General features: G+C 50.1%; 1 protein-coding gene across 2 annotated transcripts in view; it reads right to left on the bottom strand.

Annotated features, from left to right (window-relative positions):
* The window catches only part of dome (cytokine receptor domeless), an 88188-nt gene that overhangs the window by 22894 nt on the left and 46799 nt on the right, over positions 1-18495 (bottom strand). Inside the window, exons 1-4 of one of the 2 annotated variants that reach the window (XM_075672197.1) lie at positions 11152-11370; positions 4173-4422; positions 2599-2889; positions 966-1095 (exon numbers count right to left, since the gene is read on the bottom strand). In XM_075672197.1, the coding sequence (XP_075528312.1) occupies positions 966-1095; positions 2599-2889; positions 4173-4290 (539 nt within the window). In that variant the 5' untranslated portion in view covers positions 4291-4422; positions 11152-11370. Of the gene's footprint in view, positions 1-965; positions 1096-2598; positions 2890-4172; positions 4423-11151; positions 11371-18495 lie in introns of those variants that run through there. The other variant, XM_075672196.1, reaches the window with a different exon arrangement.

The raw sequence follows: 18495 nt of genomic DNA, 5'->3' as shown, positions 1-18495 counted from the left end.
GTGTATTATGTCACCATGACGCATCCACCTCATAAGTACCGTAACAAACTTGTTCATGCGAAAAAGTATTAGAGTACAAGTACCCAGAACCTCATGAAAAACAGCAGAAAGCTGCACAGTCGTGCTCATCACATGACCAATTGTACATTATACCTATATAACTATCAAATTGGATACGTGACGACAACAGCAAGCAGAAGGATGTGAAACATGCTGAAACATGACAAGCAAAGGAAACAGCTTTCCAAAATGATTACAGTGTATACATTCAGGAAGCCAGTAAATACTGGTGGTAAACTCCGCAAGTGGTTAAGCTTGGTACTCAAATTATCCCTAGTCCATCTGATCTGTATTCATTTGATCCTGGTGAAAGAAGCAATATTGTTTTAAATTATACGAGGTTCAAATTTAAAGATACCACGTTCAACATTACATAGCACCTAAGTAAAACAGACACTTAAGGTAATGTTTTCAAGAAAATGGCCATAGGACATCAAAAATGAGGTACTAACTTGGGTGATGAAGGCGGTGTATGAATTTATCACTGAGTGCACAGTAACAAATATCCCGAGTTCACTATTAAATCTATCATAGAACAGCAAACCCTTGCTTTAACAGTTTCAGCCTTACCAAACAAAAAAAAAAAAAAAAAGAAAGATTTTTGCATAGTCGTGGTTACCAACATCATTTCAACAACAGCACCATGTGCTGCTTGCTATCCAGACCCGTAAAAATGATGCAGGCTTTGTATTTCGAGATCAGCAGAACATTCCATGCCAACTAATTTTCAGCTAAAATCAACATCAAAAGCCAACATTTCAAAAGCAGGTTGCAACAAAACAAAGGCTCGAAGAAAGATGGCAGATATTACCAGAATAATTTTGAGCTCGGCATCGAGCTCTGTAATGTCGCCTGAGCAGGCGCATCAGTTTACCCCGCAAAACGCACACACAGCAACTACTCACCGTGTGTACGCAAACATCTCTCCCAGCCTGTATTCAGTCTTGACACTGTTCGGTGGAGGCTCCCAATAGCAGGTAAGGTTTTTATAGTAATAACTGATGCACCGGAAGTTTTCAACAGGAAGTGGTGGCTCTGTGGAAAAAAAAAAAAAAGAACAGGAAAATAAACCCAACGGTGAGGTCATTTAATTACTTGCAGCCTCAACCTAAAGTACACATCATATGTTAAAGATCTGTTAAAATGGAGCATTTAAATTCACCTGCCCTAATGCTCAAGAGGCCTGACAAGTTTGGAGAATGGTGGGGAGCAAAGCAAAAAAACGCTGAAAGTCTATTGCACAGGATGGAATTGATGTGAATTGAGGCTTTCATGAAGTGGTCATTTAAATGCCATACAAAATATAAATGCATACAATTGTCTTTACTTCCGCTCTATGCAACATGTATTCTCATGCAATGTTTACATCTACACACAAGACTACTTGCAAGCTAAGCTGAAACTAAGTGCCAATTTAGGCAGATGCATTGTGTGACGCGTTGATTCAGCCACGTCCCAAGGGTGAAGGCAATGTATTATGCCTGTCGATGGAAAAATGGCAAGGAGAGATTGCACCTGCAGATAAGTACCGTAAACACCCGTACATAATAGTTCCTTTTCTCTTTTTTTTTTCTTTGACATGCATAATCTCAGTATCGCATCTTAACCAGCTACCAACAACTTTCCACATCATTTCAAGCCGCTAGTCGCACAGTTTTGGTTTTGAAAAAATGGTGGAAAGCAGGCGCATATTGCCATCGTCGTCAGGTGCTGTGATGAAATCCAGCAACCCAATACTACGAGCACCCTGCCACACCCAAACTTCTGCCAAGCCCTGCAAAACCACATACTGCATGTATGCATACCAGTATGCACACGTGCATACACCAATAAGCACGCCACCCATCATCTGGTTTCCCCTTTGCCAAGTTGCACGAAGACAGCTCCGTGGAAGGAGCAAACAGAGAGCAACTTAAGCTGCGAAAACTAGCATGGCGCAACAGTTAGGGGTGACCAAAGAGAGCCACTGCGGCTGACGACAACAAGAAAGAAGCTCTTTTTGTCTGCACCGCAAAGTTACGAAGGTCCAAGAAAGGACAAAGTTACCAAAATTCCAAAAGAGAATGCTGCCTAGAAATTTAGAACGACTTAACTGGCAGCCTATGCCTACAAAAGTAGCAATGCTTTCTGAATCCAGCGACAAACACTACTACAGGTATCTTGCAGTTACATCTTGCAGCTACTACAGCAAAATGCAATGGAGATCGCTATTCTGAAATAGTAATGGCCATAATGATATACTAATGGCATTGTGAAGGCAGACACTCACCGCACTTTGCATAACGATGCGTGTGTAACAATAATGGAGCTTTAGAAATAATGTCCCCAAGCAGCTCTTCGAACCTCAAAGCCCAAACTCCTCCGTATGCCTTTTGCGTTATCTTGACCACTCTTTGCCCAAATATAAGAAATTCAAAGAAGTCAAATATCATGAGCCAAGCTTCAACATTAGCATATTCTCCTTAACCCATAACTTGAACCATTCCCTGCTCAGAGAGCAGTACAAACACTGATGCGCTCAGGTGATGTAAAACCTACCTCCTATGGTGACCTGTGTGGCGCAGACGTGGAAAACCTTGTCGGTGGCGACGCGGATGTTGCAGTTGTAGTTGCCTGTGTCCGAATACTCCGAGCGCTCTTTCCGCAATGCCACCCACATTTCGCCCACCGACAGCAGCTCGCCAGGCACCTTAGTGTCATTGAACTTTATTTCCAGGTGGCTGCCATTCACCGAGTACCGCCTGCTCGAGATGCTGAACTCTGGAGTCTCGAGGGTGCAGTTGAGCACCAGAGGGTCGCCCACTTTCAGGCTGAAGTCCTTGGGCATGTCTGCATGCAGAAGGTAAGCGCTCAGGAAGGTGCACGCCTTTCACACAGCAGTAGGACTGATTGCCACACATGTGCTTAACTAAATGATTGTGTTAGCAAAGTTTGCAGCAGCATTTCCATCACACCATTAGAGTCATGATACTGGGCTGGCAGCCTGCAGAGGAAGGCATTAGGAGCATAAAACAAGAAGATAATACATGGCCATGCATATTTTGGACAACCTTCATGCACCCATGGCGCTACAGACTGGTGGATCCCCGCTGTCAATTTAGACGTATGCACTTTCCTCAATGATTAAAACTGTGCGAGGTTACCTAAGCTGTGTTCTTTTTGCTTACATATGTGGGAACTGCTTCCTCCAAAATCTTTATCACTTAATGGTTAAAAGCTAGTACTGGTACAAGCCTTAGAAAAGTGCTACCTGTATCAGAAAAACATCCTTCTCTTCCATAAAAAGTTTGTGGACAGTTCTAGCCTGATATACAAACACAGTTGAACATTGACATTATGAAGCTTCGTGGACAATTTTTTGCTAACTTCTCAATATCAGATGCACTGAAAACCATTCAGGTTTTACTGTGCTATCAAAGTATTCTGCATTGGAGCTCTGCCTTGAACTGTCCAGACACTAAAGATAAACATAAATAAGTTAAGATCGATAATGTATCAATCCAAATCTATGCCTTCACTAATATCGTGGTAATAAGCTGAGTAAAAAAAGAATGAAGAGAATTAAGGTGAAAGTTCCATTTTTCTACACTTCCATGCAGAAACCCAATGCCAAGTTTATCAGTGCGATGCGACAGATTTTAAATTATTATATTTTGTTTTTTGTTTTTTGTTTTTTTTTTTTTTTCAAATTTGGGCCTTGTGGCTTGGTAAAACCTTTTGAAACTTGAAAAGTTCAGTGTTTCGCTTCTTCACAATACAGTGTCTTTCATCTCCGCCATTAAAATCCATGACATTAAAGCAAGCTGGTTTGAAAACTTCTGAGGCCACGGCATCACCTGTCTTTCAGCGTCTTTTCTGGCTTTTCGAGCCTGCTCTCACTGTAACAGTGACCTTTTTATTTTTTTGATGATTCAGAAAGCAATTTACTAATGCAGTTAAAATTACTTTTCTATTTAGTTTCTCTTAAATGAGCCAGCCAAAGCTTTCCAATCAGCACTGAAAAGATGGCAACCGCTATGCTTAAGATTCGTTTCATTTCATCACGCTCCACAGAGACAGACAGCTGCGTCGCATGCTCTTTGGAACCACACAGACAGCACAGGTAATCCTACCTCCAGAAATCGGTGAGAACACCGACTTGCAGAGCGATGTGTGGGCACCTGGGAACACCCACAGCAGGAGTAGAAGTCCAGCGCCACTCGCCAGGTGCCGCCACTGCCTCCCGTCCATGACGGACCGGTGTGCGCGTCCCTTTGGTTGGTTACAAATGCTGCTACAGCAGGGTCCGTAGAATCATGCGCCTGGCGTGGCTACTGGTGTGCCGCCCTTTTCAGTCAGCAAGCATGGTTGTTCAGCAACGCTCTGTAAGAAGGTTCAAGGTGACAAGAATCAGAATCGCCAGTTAGCGCTTTGCCCAAAAGCAAAGTTGGCTTGCGTTTATTGCAGTGGTTGTGTGTCCTTCATTTGCACTGCAGGTCATGACAAAAATTAAAACATATGGCACTGGCAAAGGAATGGATGTTAAAGAGACAAAGGACCAAGCTTACACAGTGCTAAAACTGACAGAAAATCCTAGATTATTTACTAAGATTGTCCACATTTTGCCATTTATGAAACAGCAACTGCTCAGGAAAGTTCCCATGTGACACATGATCTAAAATCATACGCCAAAGGACCACAAAGCAAGATCAGTCATAGACACAATGCCCCAAAGAGTGGTTGACTGAAATATTTGCCATTATGCTCATTGGTGGCCACGCTTCCCAGGAAAAGCTCCTCAATTTCTGCCGCACCTAAAAACGTTTCCAAAGGTAACAGCCCTATACTGAGCTAGCGAAACACTCACCCAATCCTGCAATTGGCAGTTAAACCGAAACGATTTATAAGAGTAGTCCACGGCTTCCTGTTTACAAACACCAGTGGCCAAGGAAGTGCAGTGCGCCCAGTCCACCAACACATGTGCCCCACACTCACACGGAAGCCAAGGTCGACTAACAGGACCTGCCAATTCACCCTGGCAGGGGTGAACAACATGGCACGGAATGCAGAAAGCCGAGACGAGAGGCCTCATCGCTTCCACCCTTCCAGAGCAAACATCTCCCTTCGGGCTGTGCCAAGGGGAAGGCCGTGGCCTTGCAAATCCAAAGAGAAACGCCCCTTCCCACTCGTCACATCTCGCCCTACCTTCCCTTGCCGACAACACCTCCTCTCAAAACCAGTTCCGCCTGGCCATGGCCCGCCGAACACCCTGGCTGGGTTACAGATTGCAAGCAGCAGCAAACCTTTCCCTTCCCTCTTATGAAGCAGAGCCATTTGCTCTCCAGCCTTTTCCGCTGGTGCGGTGCAAGATTTACAAGACGCACCACACCCTCCGGATGAAGAGGTAGTAGCCCGTGGTCATCATACCTTGGCCTCTGCTTCCCCCCGCCCCTCTCTCTCCCTAAGCGTGATTGCATGCAATCAGACTGAGAGTTGCGCGTGTGTAATGATTGCTGGCTCGCTGCTGGCGCCCTTCGATTCTCTCTGTCGTGTAACCAACCCGTAAAACACACCCCTTCCCGACATGTAACCACCCCAAATCATCCACCTTGCATAATCTTTCCTCATGGATGCGACGGGTGCAAATGACACAACAGAGCCTTCGGGTGGTGCAGGTTTTGGGTGCAGGCCACGAAGGGGTTGGCCCTGCTTGTTGAAGTAACGCGGTCAGTGCAGGGCAACAACACTTCGACACAAAACAAGAAACATTCACAATATTCAACATAAAGCAACAAGTACTGGCGTAAGGACACGCCACCTATCACAAAGTTTCAGCAGGCCTAATGCTGTAGACTTCTGATAAAACGAGACAGAAAATACAGCCTCAGGGCCACGGGCATTCATTCCTCACTTGGGGATGTAGTTGCATCATTACAAACATATCTGGCCAAAGACAAGGCGGAAACTATGTGTCACAAATTTAGGACAAAAGTACAGAACCTTAAACAGAAGTCAAGTGATGCTATTTTAGCACCTCCACATCCTGGCCTTTGTTGGTTCAATGTCAACAAATTCTTTCTACACTCCACGCCATTTTCTGCTGATGCATCGTGCAAGCATATTAGCTACCTGCTGCAGATTTCCTCCACGGCGACGATGTGCAATACAAACATAGCCTTGCTAAGAGGGAAAATGCCTGAACAGCGGATGCTCCCAAACAATGAAAAGCCCTTCAACTCGGAGATTCTTTTTCACTGTGTAGCGTCGTGGGAAGGGACATTCAACCCTGTTGACAGCCACGAAGCTTTTGAAGTCGGTGCCAAACACCACGATCAGAAAGTGGGAAGAAGGGAGGGATCGAGGGAAAGCCCTGTTGCAGCCTGCCTTGATGGGCTCAAAATAAGTTGAGCCCCTCTCCGACCCAAAGAAGAAGCAATGGCTCACACGCACGGGAGACAGAGGAGGAGCTTCTGCGACAGTGCCCAGTGGAATTCTTAAGAGATAAACACAGACCGCTGTGACGGGCTTGGCTGATAGCTTAGATAATAAACAGCAGGTCCCGCTCACCACACAATGGAAGCAGACAAGCATAAAAAAAACACACTTCACGTAGTGTGGCACGCAATGATGACCTGGCCATCTCCCTGGAATAGGTTGACCCAGCCTCGCTATGTGAACTGGCTCTTAAGAGTTCATGCTTGTGCTCTGTAAAGCCAGAGGATGCACATACTTTTTTGCCACTCTTTAAGAAAACAGCTCCTATATTTTTGTTTTCTTCCCTGCCTCTGAGCTTGGAAAGCAGCATCTGTGCAGGCAAGCTGACGTTGCCCACTCTCCCAACATGAAGCTGCTAAAAAATTCATCAGTGTAAGAAGAAAAACAGAAGAAGAAAAAATACAAGAAACATCAATTGTAAAATAAATGCAGGAAAAAGAAAACATACACCTGCCAAGTTATAAGCCTCACCCATAGTGCGAGGTCCCCAGTGTCGCATATCTGAGGTGTTCCCAAGTCAAATCAAAAATGTTTTTGGACGAGGACTGGAGGGAAAGGGAAAAGTGGAAGGAAATGGATACAAGCAATGTGGGTAGAAACAGCAGTTAATATAACATGCCTCGGTGCAGCCACTCCGTGTTTCTGAATGCACACCACACGCTCTCTTTGAATTGCAAATGCAACAGGAATGCAAGCGCTGTGCAAGAGGGTTATAAAGCATACGTGGCTGCAGCACCTGCTTTGTGCCATTGGTTATGCAAGCTACTGATTTGCATCATTTCATCCTGGCGTGGTGGGGTGCAGCAGCGATCGCGAGAAACACAATGACTTGTTGCACAAGATGCTGATTTACATTATTACATCCAGTTGTGCCTAAGTAGCAGCAACTGCAAAAAAAGAAAAAAAAATATAAGTGGCTTGTAGTAGGTGACTAAAAAATATGTGGAGGCAGACAAAGCATGGCAGATGACACCCTGCTGCTTTACACTAAACTAGACTGTCAGTTTTAACGCAGGACACAACAGTAAAAAGAAGGCTATGCATGAAGGTTCCACCAGTTCCCTTGATGTCAAGCAACGAAGGCACCAGAGATACCATCTTCAAATGATTTGACAACAGAACTGATCTGCACAAAAATGAGCATGTAAAAACAATGTGTGCCTTCGAAATGTTTGCAGAGGTTGGCTGAGAAATGATATTGTGATTGGCTCCTAGCCGTGGGTGCATTAAGAACACATGGCAAAAGCATCACAATGTTCATCCTATTGGAATAGTATATGGTGTGTATTTAGCAATGAGCATGCACATTAAAACTAGAAATGAAATATTTTCATTCTTGAGTGACAATGCTGTGTTTCTTAAAAATCACAGGAAAGTGATCCTGCGTAATGTAACGATTAGATTTACGACATCCTTCACTAAACCAGCCCACAGGGAGAAAGAAAGATAGAAGAGTGCAGATTGACACCTTCTCGCCTACTTTCATGCAAAAGCTGCCTTCTTGGCTGGTGAAGGCAGGCTCCCATGGCCTCAAGTGAAGGCACGCCGTCGTGCAGCATCTGCGTTTGCTCCAGGAGGGCTGATAAATGCAAACCTCCAGCAAGCAAGAGACAAGAGCCCCGCGCCCCAATAAGGGGGAAGGAGGAGGTGGGGGGGGCGCAAAGTAAAATGTCGAGTACTACATACTAGACAGTGCACACACTCGCGCGAGCTAGCGGGAGAAGCGAACAAGATAGGGGGTCCTCAGAAGACGGCGAAGAAGGGTGTGCGCGACGATGGACGGACGGGCCGGGTGTGCAACGCCACCAGAGGGCGGGGGTGCAAAAATCCCCGTCTCCCAAAGAGCACTACGCCCCCTTTCCCCCCCCTCTTTCGCCAACACCTCCCCCCTCCCCCACGTCCATCCAAAGCGAAAGGAGGAGTGCAGCTAGAGATATATCCACCAAATAGCGGAGGAGGATAGGAGAGAAAGGATGGCCTGTGAAGTGCACCGCCGTCTGCTTATCGGCGTCCCCATCCATCACCGCGGGGGACTCGACCGGCGGTCCGGAAACGACGAAGCCGGGGAGCCCCTTTCCCGGCACCTCGGCGAGCATCACGCTGGTGGTGGCGGCTCGCGAAGGCGCGCGGGGAGGACATAGAAGGCGCGCACGAGCCATTTTTTTATTTTTCTTCGCCCCGCCAATTCCGTGCAGAAACAATTTGATCCAGCTGATATCGGGCAGTAGCGCCATCAAAAACGACAAACAAGAGATGGACATGAGAACACCTTGTCACCCTAAGCCCTCACAGCGACCTTCAACTTGCCTTCTTGCTAGCCAGTGCTTCCGCATGGGACGTTGTATCAAAGCAAATCACAAAGACGGTAGCAATATACGTAGATATGGTGTACTAGTACATATTCTGGTGCACTGCAACATAACAAACCAGCTTGGTGACAATGGCCACCCACGTATTTGGGCTGCTCTCCTGACACCCGTCCCTTCATTCGGATAGCAAGGGAAGCATCAATACGCAACAGATTTAAAGTTTGGATAGAACAGCGCTGGATACGCTACGTCACGCGCCGCGAGAGCGGTGCACGCAACTACCCGGCGGACGACGGACGCTTGGCAGTTCATTTCCCGTCGCGCAGGCACCCACGGGCGATCCCTGCCGTGGCGTCGCCCAACACCCTCGACAGCAGCGAGGAACGGTGTGGATGGCGGGATGGCGTGCTCGGCGGACGGCGCGGCATTTAAAGAAAAAGGACGAACGAGGAGGTGACGGAAAGGCGAGATGCCGGCTGTGGACACATGGCCTCCAAGATGCAACGCGCGCCGCTCGATCTCGGAGGCAATGCTGGACACGATGCGATTCCAGAGGTGAGCGAGCGATGGCAGTACTTCAAACTGACTCGTTGACGCGCACTGCTCGGTCTAGTAAATCGCACGCCAGAATCGAAACTGCGAGTGTGACAGCCAGCTGGCGCGCGAGGATCCGAATACGGCGGCAAGACCGACCGACCAGCACGTCCGTTCCGAGTGAATAGTCCCCACTGTCACATTCCGTGGTAAGACGTATTCACTGCGGCACCGCTGCTGCGGTGTACTGACCATGTATACATGCAGTCTCTAGTCGAATAAACGTCAACTGTGGTTCGAAGCAGGTTGCAATAGCCAGTTGATTCATTATGATTTGCGTACAACGGCTGGAATGGCATTTTTGGGCTTGCATTGTGCGGGTATCCAAAGGATGCCAAGAAGTGAGGGGACATAGCTTTGTCCCGTACTTCCTTTGCCAACAATTCTTCGGAAGATTTACGCGCTCCCTTGTGCAGAGAGTATATCATCAGAATAGAGCACGCTGGATCAGGCGTACCTCCCTGAATCTTTATATATATATATATATATATATATATATATATATATATTATTCGTCTATGCGTTGCCAAGCCAAAAGCGCAGTGGTTAGAAAGCGCGTAGTTTCGCTTTCATTTCGCGCCGCTTTCCACACCTGACGGTTCGAGCCACCTGTTTCGCTCGCGAAAGCTCGTTTTCTTTCTTTTTTTTTTTTCAGGTAGTAAATGACGTTAAAGAAAACTGCGTGGGACCTGTACTCCAGAATGCTTAACACCGTAAGGACAAACGACTTACCCACCGCGCGACTCTCAAAACAGGCAGCAACCGCTGAGAAGCGAAATCCGTTTAAGGAGGCCCCCGTTTCGCTTCGGGAATCCATTTAGGAGCGAGTCTGTGAACCAGAGTTCTTGCTTCGCACAACGAAGTGCTGTCGGAGCATCCGACTTGCAGAATTTTTTCAAAATCGTTCGTCATCGGTTCAGCATCGATGTCAATTACGCGCCCTGCATATCGGGCCTAAATCAATTACGGAACATGGCCGACTCGCGTTTCCTCCTACAAGATTGGGCTCTATTCGCACAGTATAGTTGCGAAAGCCGTCAAACCTATATAGCGAACCTTTACGCCAAGTTAACACGCGGTCAAAGGTTAGTGGCAAATAAAGAGGTAACACAGAAACACCTTATAAACGACACACACGCGAGCCGGAATAGCAGGCTGACAGGTAACGGTTGAACGCTAATGCATGCTTAAAGCAGGATACGCTTGATACTACACGGCTAAACGATGGCTACTCCGAGTGTCTGAACATGCTGACGCATTCTAGACGCGTCTGGTGGTATAAGGTTAGCCGCGCGTCAAATCGCCCGTAGAACCATATTATGCACTGAACACTTAAGAAGTCATGCTCTGAGTTCCTGCTCACATGAAAACCGAAGAACAACAAGATTGATGGATTGATTGATTGATTGATTGATTGATTGATTGATTGATTGATTGATTGATTTTAACGTCCCAAAGCAATACTGGAGCTATGAGAGATGCCCTAGTGGAAGATTCCAAACTAACTTTGACTACCTGGAGTTATTTAAGGTGCACCCAAAGGAAGGCACACGAGCACTTTTGCATCATTTGCATCTCACCCACATTGAAACGCGGTCGCCGCGGTCGGGAATCGAACCCGCGACCTCGTGCTCGACAGCAGAACGTCATAGCCGCGGAGCCCCACGGCGGCGGGTAGCAACATGCGTGAAGGAACCGCTCAGTAACAACTCACGTCGCAATCTTCGGTGCTCGAACACGGCGTAGGCACAGTCACTGACCGTTACTACACAGTCAGAAGGACTCTCTCCGCAAAAGTAGGCGCAGCAGCGTGTTCCGCCAGCAGCTCGCAAGGCCCGTTCCGCGCACCGCTCGCAGGCTCAGTGACTGGCACTCGAATGAAGGAACACAAGGCCCCCGCGGACGCCGTTCGTATCACACCAGCACAGAGCACAGAGTGCGAGACGACGAACCCAGCGGGGTCGTAGCCTGCTCCTCCTGAGGGCCCTCTTTATAGAGACGGAGATTGCGCCGACGACCCTTCCGGCAAGCCACACACAAAGCCGAGAAGGTCAGCCTAGGGAGGGAGGGAGGGAAGGGGGGGTGCAAAGCAGACCCTAGGAAACGCTTGGAGGAAGGGGAAACCGGCGGCGAAGGGATTCCGCTAAGAGGAAACCGAGACGTCAGCGGCCACGTGACCACCACCGTCGCATCCCAGGGCCCGTTCGTCTTCCCAATCAGGACCGCAGGCCGGTAAACACGGATCTCGGCGGGGCTTGAGCGACGTGACCGGCGATACAAGAGCGCGGCTCTGCGTCGTCCATCTGTGGTGGTGCGCCTATACACGCATCCAGACGCAATGGGCCGGCAAAGGAAATCGCCGATGATGCAGAGATGGATGTAACCGTGACGGCGGCTAGGGCCAAGCGGCGGAAACGGCGCTAAGGCCCAGTGGTTTCGTTTTGCTTGTTCGTAGGAGTTAAGGGGAGAGAGAGAGACGTCGAGAGAGAGAGTGAGAGGTGCTCACGAAACAGCGGGCGAACGTGAATATCGCCATCGCACACCAGTCGGCACGTTCTTCGCAGAAGCGTGGCGGGTGAGAACGCACGCGCTCTCGTCGTCACAGTGCCGGCCAACCAAGAAACCCGAGACCAACCGAGCGAACGAAGTTAAGGGATCGCAGCTCACCACAGCTCGAACTCAACAGCCGCAACAAACAGCTAGATCGACGCTTATAATTTCTTCCCACACTTCATTTCCAAACAACCAAGACGGCGCGTCTTTATACGCATGCACGCTTCCACCAACGGCGCTTCTGAGAAGCTCCGCGCGTCACGGAGCAATCCATCCGACCAGGGATCCAGCGCACTGGCGGCTGGAGGCGCGCAAGCGAACGGCGAAAGAAGGAATGCCCTCTGTACGTGGGGCAGCGTGCGCGGCCGCGAAACCATAACAAAGGCAGGCAGAGGAAGCAGAGATGACGCGAGGGCAGAGGAGCAAGCGGACGCTCTTCTGACGCGATAAACACCGGAGATCGCGGGGCTGGCAGTTTATTATGGTTAGGGGGCGCTCATCCACCAACTCTCACTTCTTCCATCTTTTTTTAATTTTATTTTAGCTTTCTTCAGGGCCACGCAAACACACGTACGCGCAACACAGCGCCTCGTTGCTTCGCTGCACCGCGGGCACAGGTCCCAGAAGCGAAGCACTACGGGGGACGTCTTGGAATGGAAGCCTCGAGCGGGGGCGTTTGCCGACCGGAATGCACGCGGCGCTGGAACCGCGCGTACAGGAGACTGAGGAAAACAACGAAGGGAGAGGACCCCTCGCGGTTTGGAGTGCTGTGCCTCCTGCAGGCCCCGACGGACTTTCGTCGTGCTTGCATGGGAAGAAGGCATCGAACGCCGCGCAAAAAAACAACGGCGGGAAGAGAGGAGGGGGAGGGGTTCCCATTTCTGTAAGGCCGTCGGTCGACAGACATGTACGCCTCGCTCGCGGTCCGAGTCGGGAGGGTCTTGAACGTCCGCAGAGGAAGCGAACGTCATGGTTGAGAAGGAGCTTGACGAAAGCGGGGAGCTAAAGCAATATACAGTGTGGTGCGCGCCACTGTTCCTCTGCCGCCAGGCCGGGGGTTCTTGCGTGGAAGGCGACGGTAAGACAACATGTAAGGGGCCCCTGCTTTATGGAAAGGAAGTAAGCAGAATAACAAAGGGTGGTTTGACCTAAGTTTGCGAGTGGGGGCAGCGCTAACGTAAACGGGGACGTTGCCTTGAAGCCTGGGAGGCTTGGTTAAACAAATTGAACCGCTTCTCCCTCCCTCTCTCTCTGTCTCTCCCTCTTTCTCCTTGCTGGGTCTGACAAACTGCGCCGCAGTAGCGAACGTTCCCATCACCTTGTGCACCAACCACGCGGCTATATGGATCCCTCCACGAATAGACGCGTGCGAAACGGTAAGGTTGAACAAACGGAGGCTACACAAGAAATTCCATGAAACGATACGTTACGTTCAGTGGAAAGGCGAGCCTCTCCCGAGAAACTAGGAAACTACGTTTTACAAGCCACAGCAGGCATGTTTATTTGGCTGTACCACCGCATAGAGGACAACGCTGACAAAAACAAAAGCGATATGGCCAGACTAAATCAAACGAAACAATACAGACCACGGCGACACAATTTCAGATCTTTCAGAGCTGGTCACTTGAAAGCAGGCGCAAAAACAAGGAAACAAGCTACGCCATCAGCGATGATTACGTTAAAGAAAGACGAAGAAGAAAAAAGAAAGGCTATTTCGAGACGACCGACACACTAGTGCCCTAAGACCACAGAGCGGGTTTCAACTGTACTTTCACCGACACACGGTCACACACTGACAACACGACGCACACAGTTAAAAAGAAAATTTAAAAAGGCGCATGATTCGAAATCGGGGTTATGCAACACTTCTTTTAGTATTGGTAATTAACCCGCGAGCTGTCAGGCTGTTTTAAGCTCTTACAGAAGGAAGTCTCGTTGAAAACACACACACACAATAATGCACCAACGCCTAGCGAGTGAACAAGATCGAATATCGCAAAACATGGGCCCCCGCCAACAGGTCTACGAGACAGACGAATACTGACTTCAGGTCTTCGCTTGCTGTACGTGTCGGCCAGCGCGACTGTCTTGCAGCGTTTGCAGTTGCGCTAGGAAAGCATGCGGGATCGGGCACGCATGCGCGGGAAACATGTCCCGCGCACCATGCGCAGTTTTCAGCTGGCTCACTTAGGCGCGCGCAATCATCACTTGAGCGACATGATCGCGCTGCCTGCAGCAGAAGCAGTGCGACCATTCGCTATAACGCCGTCACCGCGCCGGAGGTCGAGAACCTGTAGGCCAGTGTTTACGAAGACGGCGTGTGGACAGCTGCCGCCGGCGTCGCGGAGCCGGTCGCGGGACGCCATAAAGAACGGCGAACGCGCAGCTGGAGATCCAAGTGGAAAGCACCGAAAAAGAAAAAAGAGTGGAGGGGGGTTGGTAGGAGGAGAGGCCGGGTTAGGGACCGCGGCCCAACAGAAATGTGCGTGCCACTAACACTGCAAATACACGAATAGTTTCCTTCACGCGTCGAACGTCGACTTTTGATACGCGCTACTTGGATAAACAGCGATGTACTGCTATAATAAAACTTCGCCTCGTTTCAAGATTTTATCCCTCGTGGTGTGACACACACACACACACACACACACACACACACACACACACACACACACACACACACACACACACACACACACACACACACACACACACACACACACACACACAGCATCACTACAGTATTCAGCCCTGTGGCCCTGTGTTTCCGTGCTCCATCTCACCACGCCGTTCTTTTCGCTCCTTTGAAAGACGCGCACGCATTCAGGCCAAGTGTGCGAACCCCGTGAGCAGTCACCGTACTTCACAAGTTTAGCAGGCTCCGAGCAGAGTATAGAAGCTACATGCTTCCGTACGGCCTATAGTGGACCGGCGGCGTCCGAGCGCACGCAGAGCTACTTTCGTAACGCGATTGGGCGATTACCTTTCACTGACCCTCTGTCAGCGATCCGACGAGTTTAGAATTCATTTTAGCGTTACAGAATGTTGCACTGCGACTCTCGACTGATCCACCCTTCCATTATTTACGAAATGCCGCTTTTACAGAAACGTAACTGGAGCCTGGCGACTTTTCCTTTGTCTTTCTTTTATTTTTCTTTCCAAGAAAGTAAATACTCCCGTCTTTATCAGTTACGGTCTCTTTCAGGAGGGGTACAACGTGTCGACAATCCCTGTCAGCAGAAAGATTCGGCTTGCTTCTGGGAAGCTCTCCCAAAGAGTCTAATCCTTAGAAAAGAACATGTAACACAACACTTCCTCGAGGTTTTAGCAGCTCAGGAAGAAAAGAAAAAAAACGACGTCTGGTTACTTAGAAAGCGAAGTACGGATTAATTTAACACCAACGCGCGAGCACGTTTTATCCGGGAAACGCTGGCGCAAGCTCGCTGACATAAGCACAGTCGGCACCCCGACCCTGTCAGTCACCCTATCCTTATCTATCAAATGAGCATGACGGACGCTGTCTACCGTTATCTCGCGCCTCACATCCAATCGGGGCGGGCGGGCGGGCGGGCTCGGGGAATTCTGTCACGCAGAAGATATGGGAAACCTTAGCATGAATCTCTCTAAGATGCTTCGAGCGTGGCATGTTTGAGGAGCTACTCGAAAACAGCAGCGCTTTCTCGTTCCTCTATGGGCGCGGTCTGGTTCTCGTCATCGCGCGCAACCACAGATAGCAGTAGGTGGCCCTGAACTGAAAGGACCATCACCGCGCCACTGGGTTGCGCGCTCCGCGGTTCAGCTGCGGCGCCGGCGAGAGCGCACGGCGTCGGATGCGACGCAACGTAACGCCGCGCATTCCAGTTTCCAGAGCGAGCCCCGGAGGCGCAGCCAAACGCAGCTCGGATATCGGTTCCAGCGACCGCGGCGCCGTCGCCGCGTCCGGGGGAGGAGAGTGGGGGGGGGGGGGGGGGGGGCAGCTCGAAGGCACGCGCAACGTCGAACGTACTACAGTTGCGTGCAATATGAGCTGCATGCAACACCGGTGCCCGTGGTCGAATCGGCTCCAAGACTGTGCGACTGCGCAGACCCAGGGTAAGTTCCACACCTAGACATACCTTCAATTAGTGGTATTTATTAAAACGCTATTTGGCGTGTCAGAGCCGCCGCGCAGCCCTGGAGCCCCTTCGACCACGAACAAGGGTGTTGCAAGTCATATTGCACGCGACTGTACGTACTACGCGCAAGTGGCGTACAGTACGCGCTGTCCCCGGCTTGAACGCGATAGAAGTCTCCCCAACACCGTGGGTGCGAAACCCTCCGCCCATCCCGTCGACTCTGTATCGGGGAATCCCCCCCCCCCCCCCACACACACACAACCCTCAGAAGTTGGGCCTAGCGCGCGTACTTGGCGTGATGCTACCAGACAAAAACTGCGTCTGCACTTTACCCCGCCAAGTTTCAAGAATGCAAGAAGCGTCTATCGGGTTGCTTCAAACACCGCGTTGTCCCGGGCACGGTTGTCCCGAGCGATCTTTACGCCAGCCGTCACTTCAGCCTGCGGTTCAACATTTGAATACCGTGTGGCACACCGTGGTACCGCATCACCTGCGTCGGGCATAGCCTAACGCAGACTAACCGGGAAAAAGTGGCAATTATAAGGGAAACCAAGGGGCTCAGTCTTGCTCCTCCTCCCCCTAACCCGAAACTCTCAAAGGAAAAAGCTTCCCTTAAGATTGTCTGAAGAATAGCATAGTGGTACTGAGGAAGCTACTGATTGAGGATCTTGCCTTTTATTGTATCCACCACCCTGCAGGATGCGTTCTCTCTCTCTTTCTTTGTTTTTTTTTTCGTGCAACTGAAGACGTTAATAGCGCCTCTCTCAGCGCACAAGAAGTGCTCGCGACAGTCGAAGCTTTGAGATTACGAAGCTGCGCGTTGGTATTGGCGCGAGGGTCAGCAATCCTGCCGAGGTTTCGCGCGACAGGTCGTACGGAAAGTTTCGCCAGCGGTACGTATAACCGAATGCAGTGTCGGAATGAAGACGACTTCGGCCAGCGCGTTCGTCAGCCCCTCTCCGTATGCCTCGCCCCGTCGACGAGACGAGAAGGAAACATCAAACTCGACCCTGAACGCGCGCGCTCTTCGTCGAGTCTCCTGCAAGCGCGCGCAACCAGTCTCCCTCCGACGACTCCCGTTTCGCGGCCCCGCTACCATCGCCGCCCCTGTGGCGGCGCCCCCGCCGAGGTCCTATCGCACGTACGAGCTTCTTGGCCACATTTGACAGGCGCGCCAGCTTCAAGTGGCCGCGAATGGACGGCGCGACAAGAAAGGGCCAATCGGGGTTGGTTTCGCCGGAAAGGCTCGCCGCCACGCGACACTCGTCGCGCTGATAGAGGAGCAAATAGGGACAGCACCGATATACCAGGAGAAGAGGAACACGCTAAGCACGCGTGCTAAGTGCCTGATTCAGCTGTGTACTCTGCGTCTTCGAGGAAACGAACGGGAAGTAACGACGCCACGCAGACGGCAAGCTGAAGACGTCGAAAGCGCGCAGTTATATATGTCCGACGAAAACCCGGCTGGGAAATGCGCTGTGCAGGAGCCACACGAGATACGATGCGCTGTTACGCACGCGCGAAGACCGCGTATAACCTGTTTAGCTCAAGCAGGCAGCAAGCAGTCTTCTTGGATGCCGCCCTTGCTACGACTGGTTGCATGTACGATAGATAGCATGCGCAAGCGTATACCGTATATCTGTCCGGTTTAAATGTCACCACCAGTACGGGGGGCGCGTCTTCTATAGACATCGGCAGCTGAAGCTCGCGTCTGCAGAATCTGGACAACACGACAATCCATCAATTCGAATCTCTACAGTAAGGGCTAACGGCGCACACTACCAAAAGCGATTGCTCAGGCTCGCAACAAGCTAAGAACACGATATATCGTGTCCATGCGCACCAGGCGAGTTACCAATAAACGTGATTGCGGCAACTTTGACACGAAAGCCTCGCTGCTGCGCTGCCAAGACTTTATTTCTTATTAGACGTGCTTCGTGTACACAAAATTAACATCTTTTTTTCTTCAGTAACAGGGGAGGCCATCCACGCCTACTGCGTTAATTCAAAATTATGACACTTATAAAGACATCGCCCAAACTGGCTCTCGCTACATCTCCCCCGCATAACACTTCCAAACTAAGTCTTAACGGCCGCGTCAGTTAGGCAGTAATTTGTCTCAATGACCGTTACCCGCCTCAGCGCGGCTTCAACTATGCGAATTGCTGCTTCCGTCAATTCCTACACCACATTCCTCATCACAAAAAACAAGGAGGAGTGAAAAAGAAAACAAGGAGGCGACAATTACCAGATGAACCAAGACAGCGGCGTGCTGTGCTGAAGAAGCTGCCACGGTGTAGTGACCTCCGGCAACAAGCTCGGGCGCCGTTATCACACGACAACGACGACGGCATGGCGAGGGGTAACTACAACTCCCGACTTTCAAGCAA

Source organism: Dermacentor variabilis, chromosome 10, assembly GCF_050947875.1.
Source record: "Dermacentor variabilis isolate Ectoservices chromosome 10, ASM5094787v1, whole genome shotgun sequence".
Lineage (NCBI taxonomy): Eukaryota > Metazoa > Arthropoda > Arachnida > Ixodida > Ixodidae > Dermacentor > Dermacentor variabilis.
This window is presented reverse-complemented; position numbering and strand designations above follow the sequence as displayed.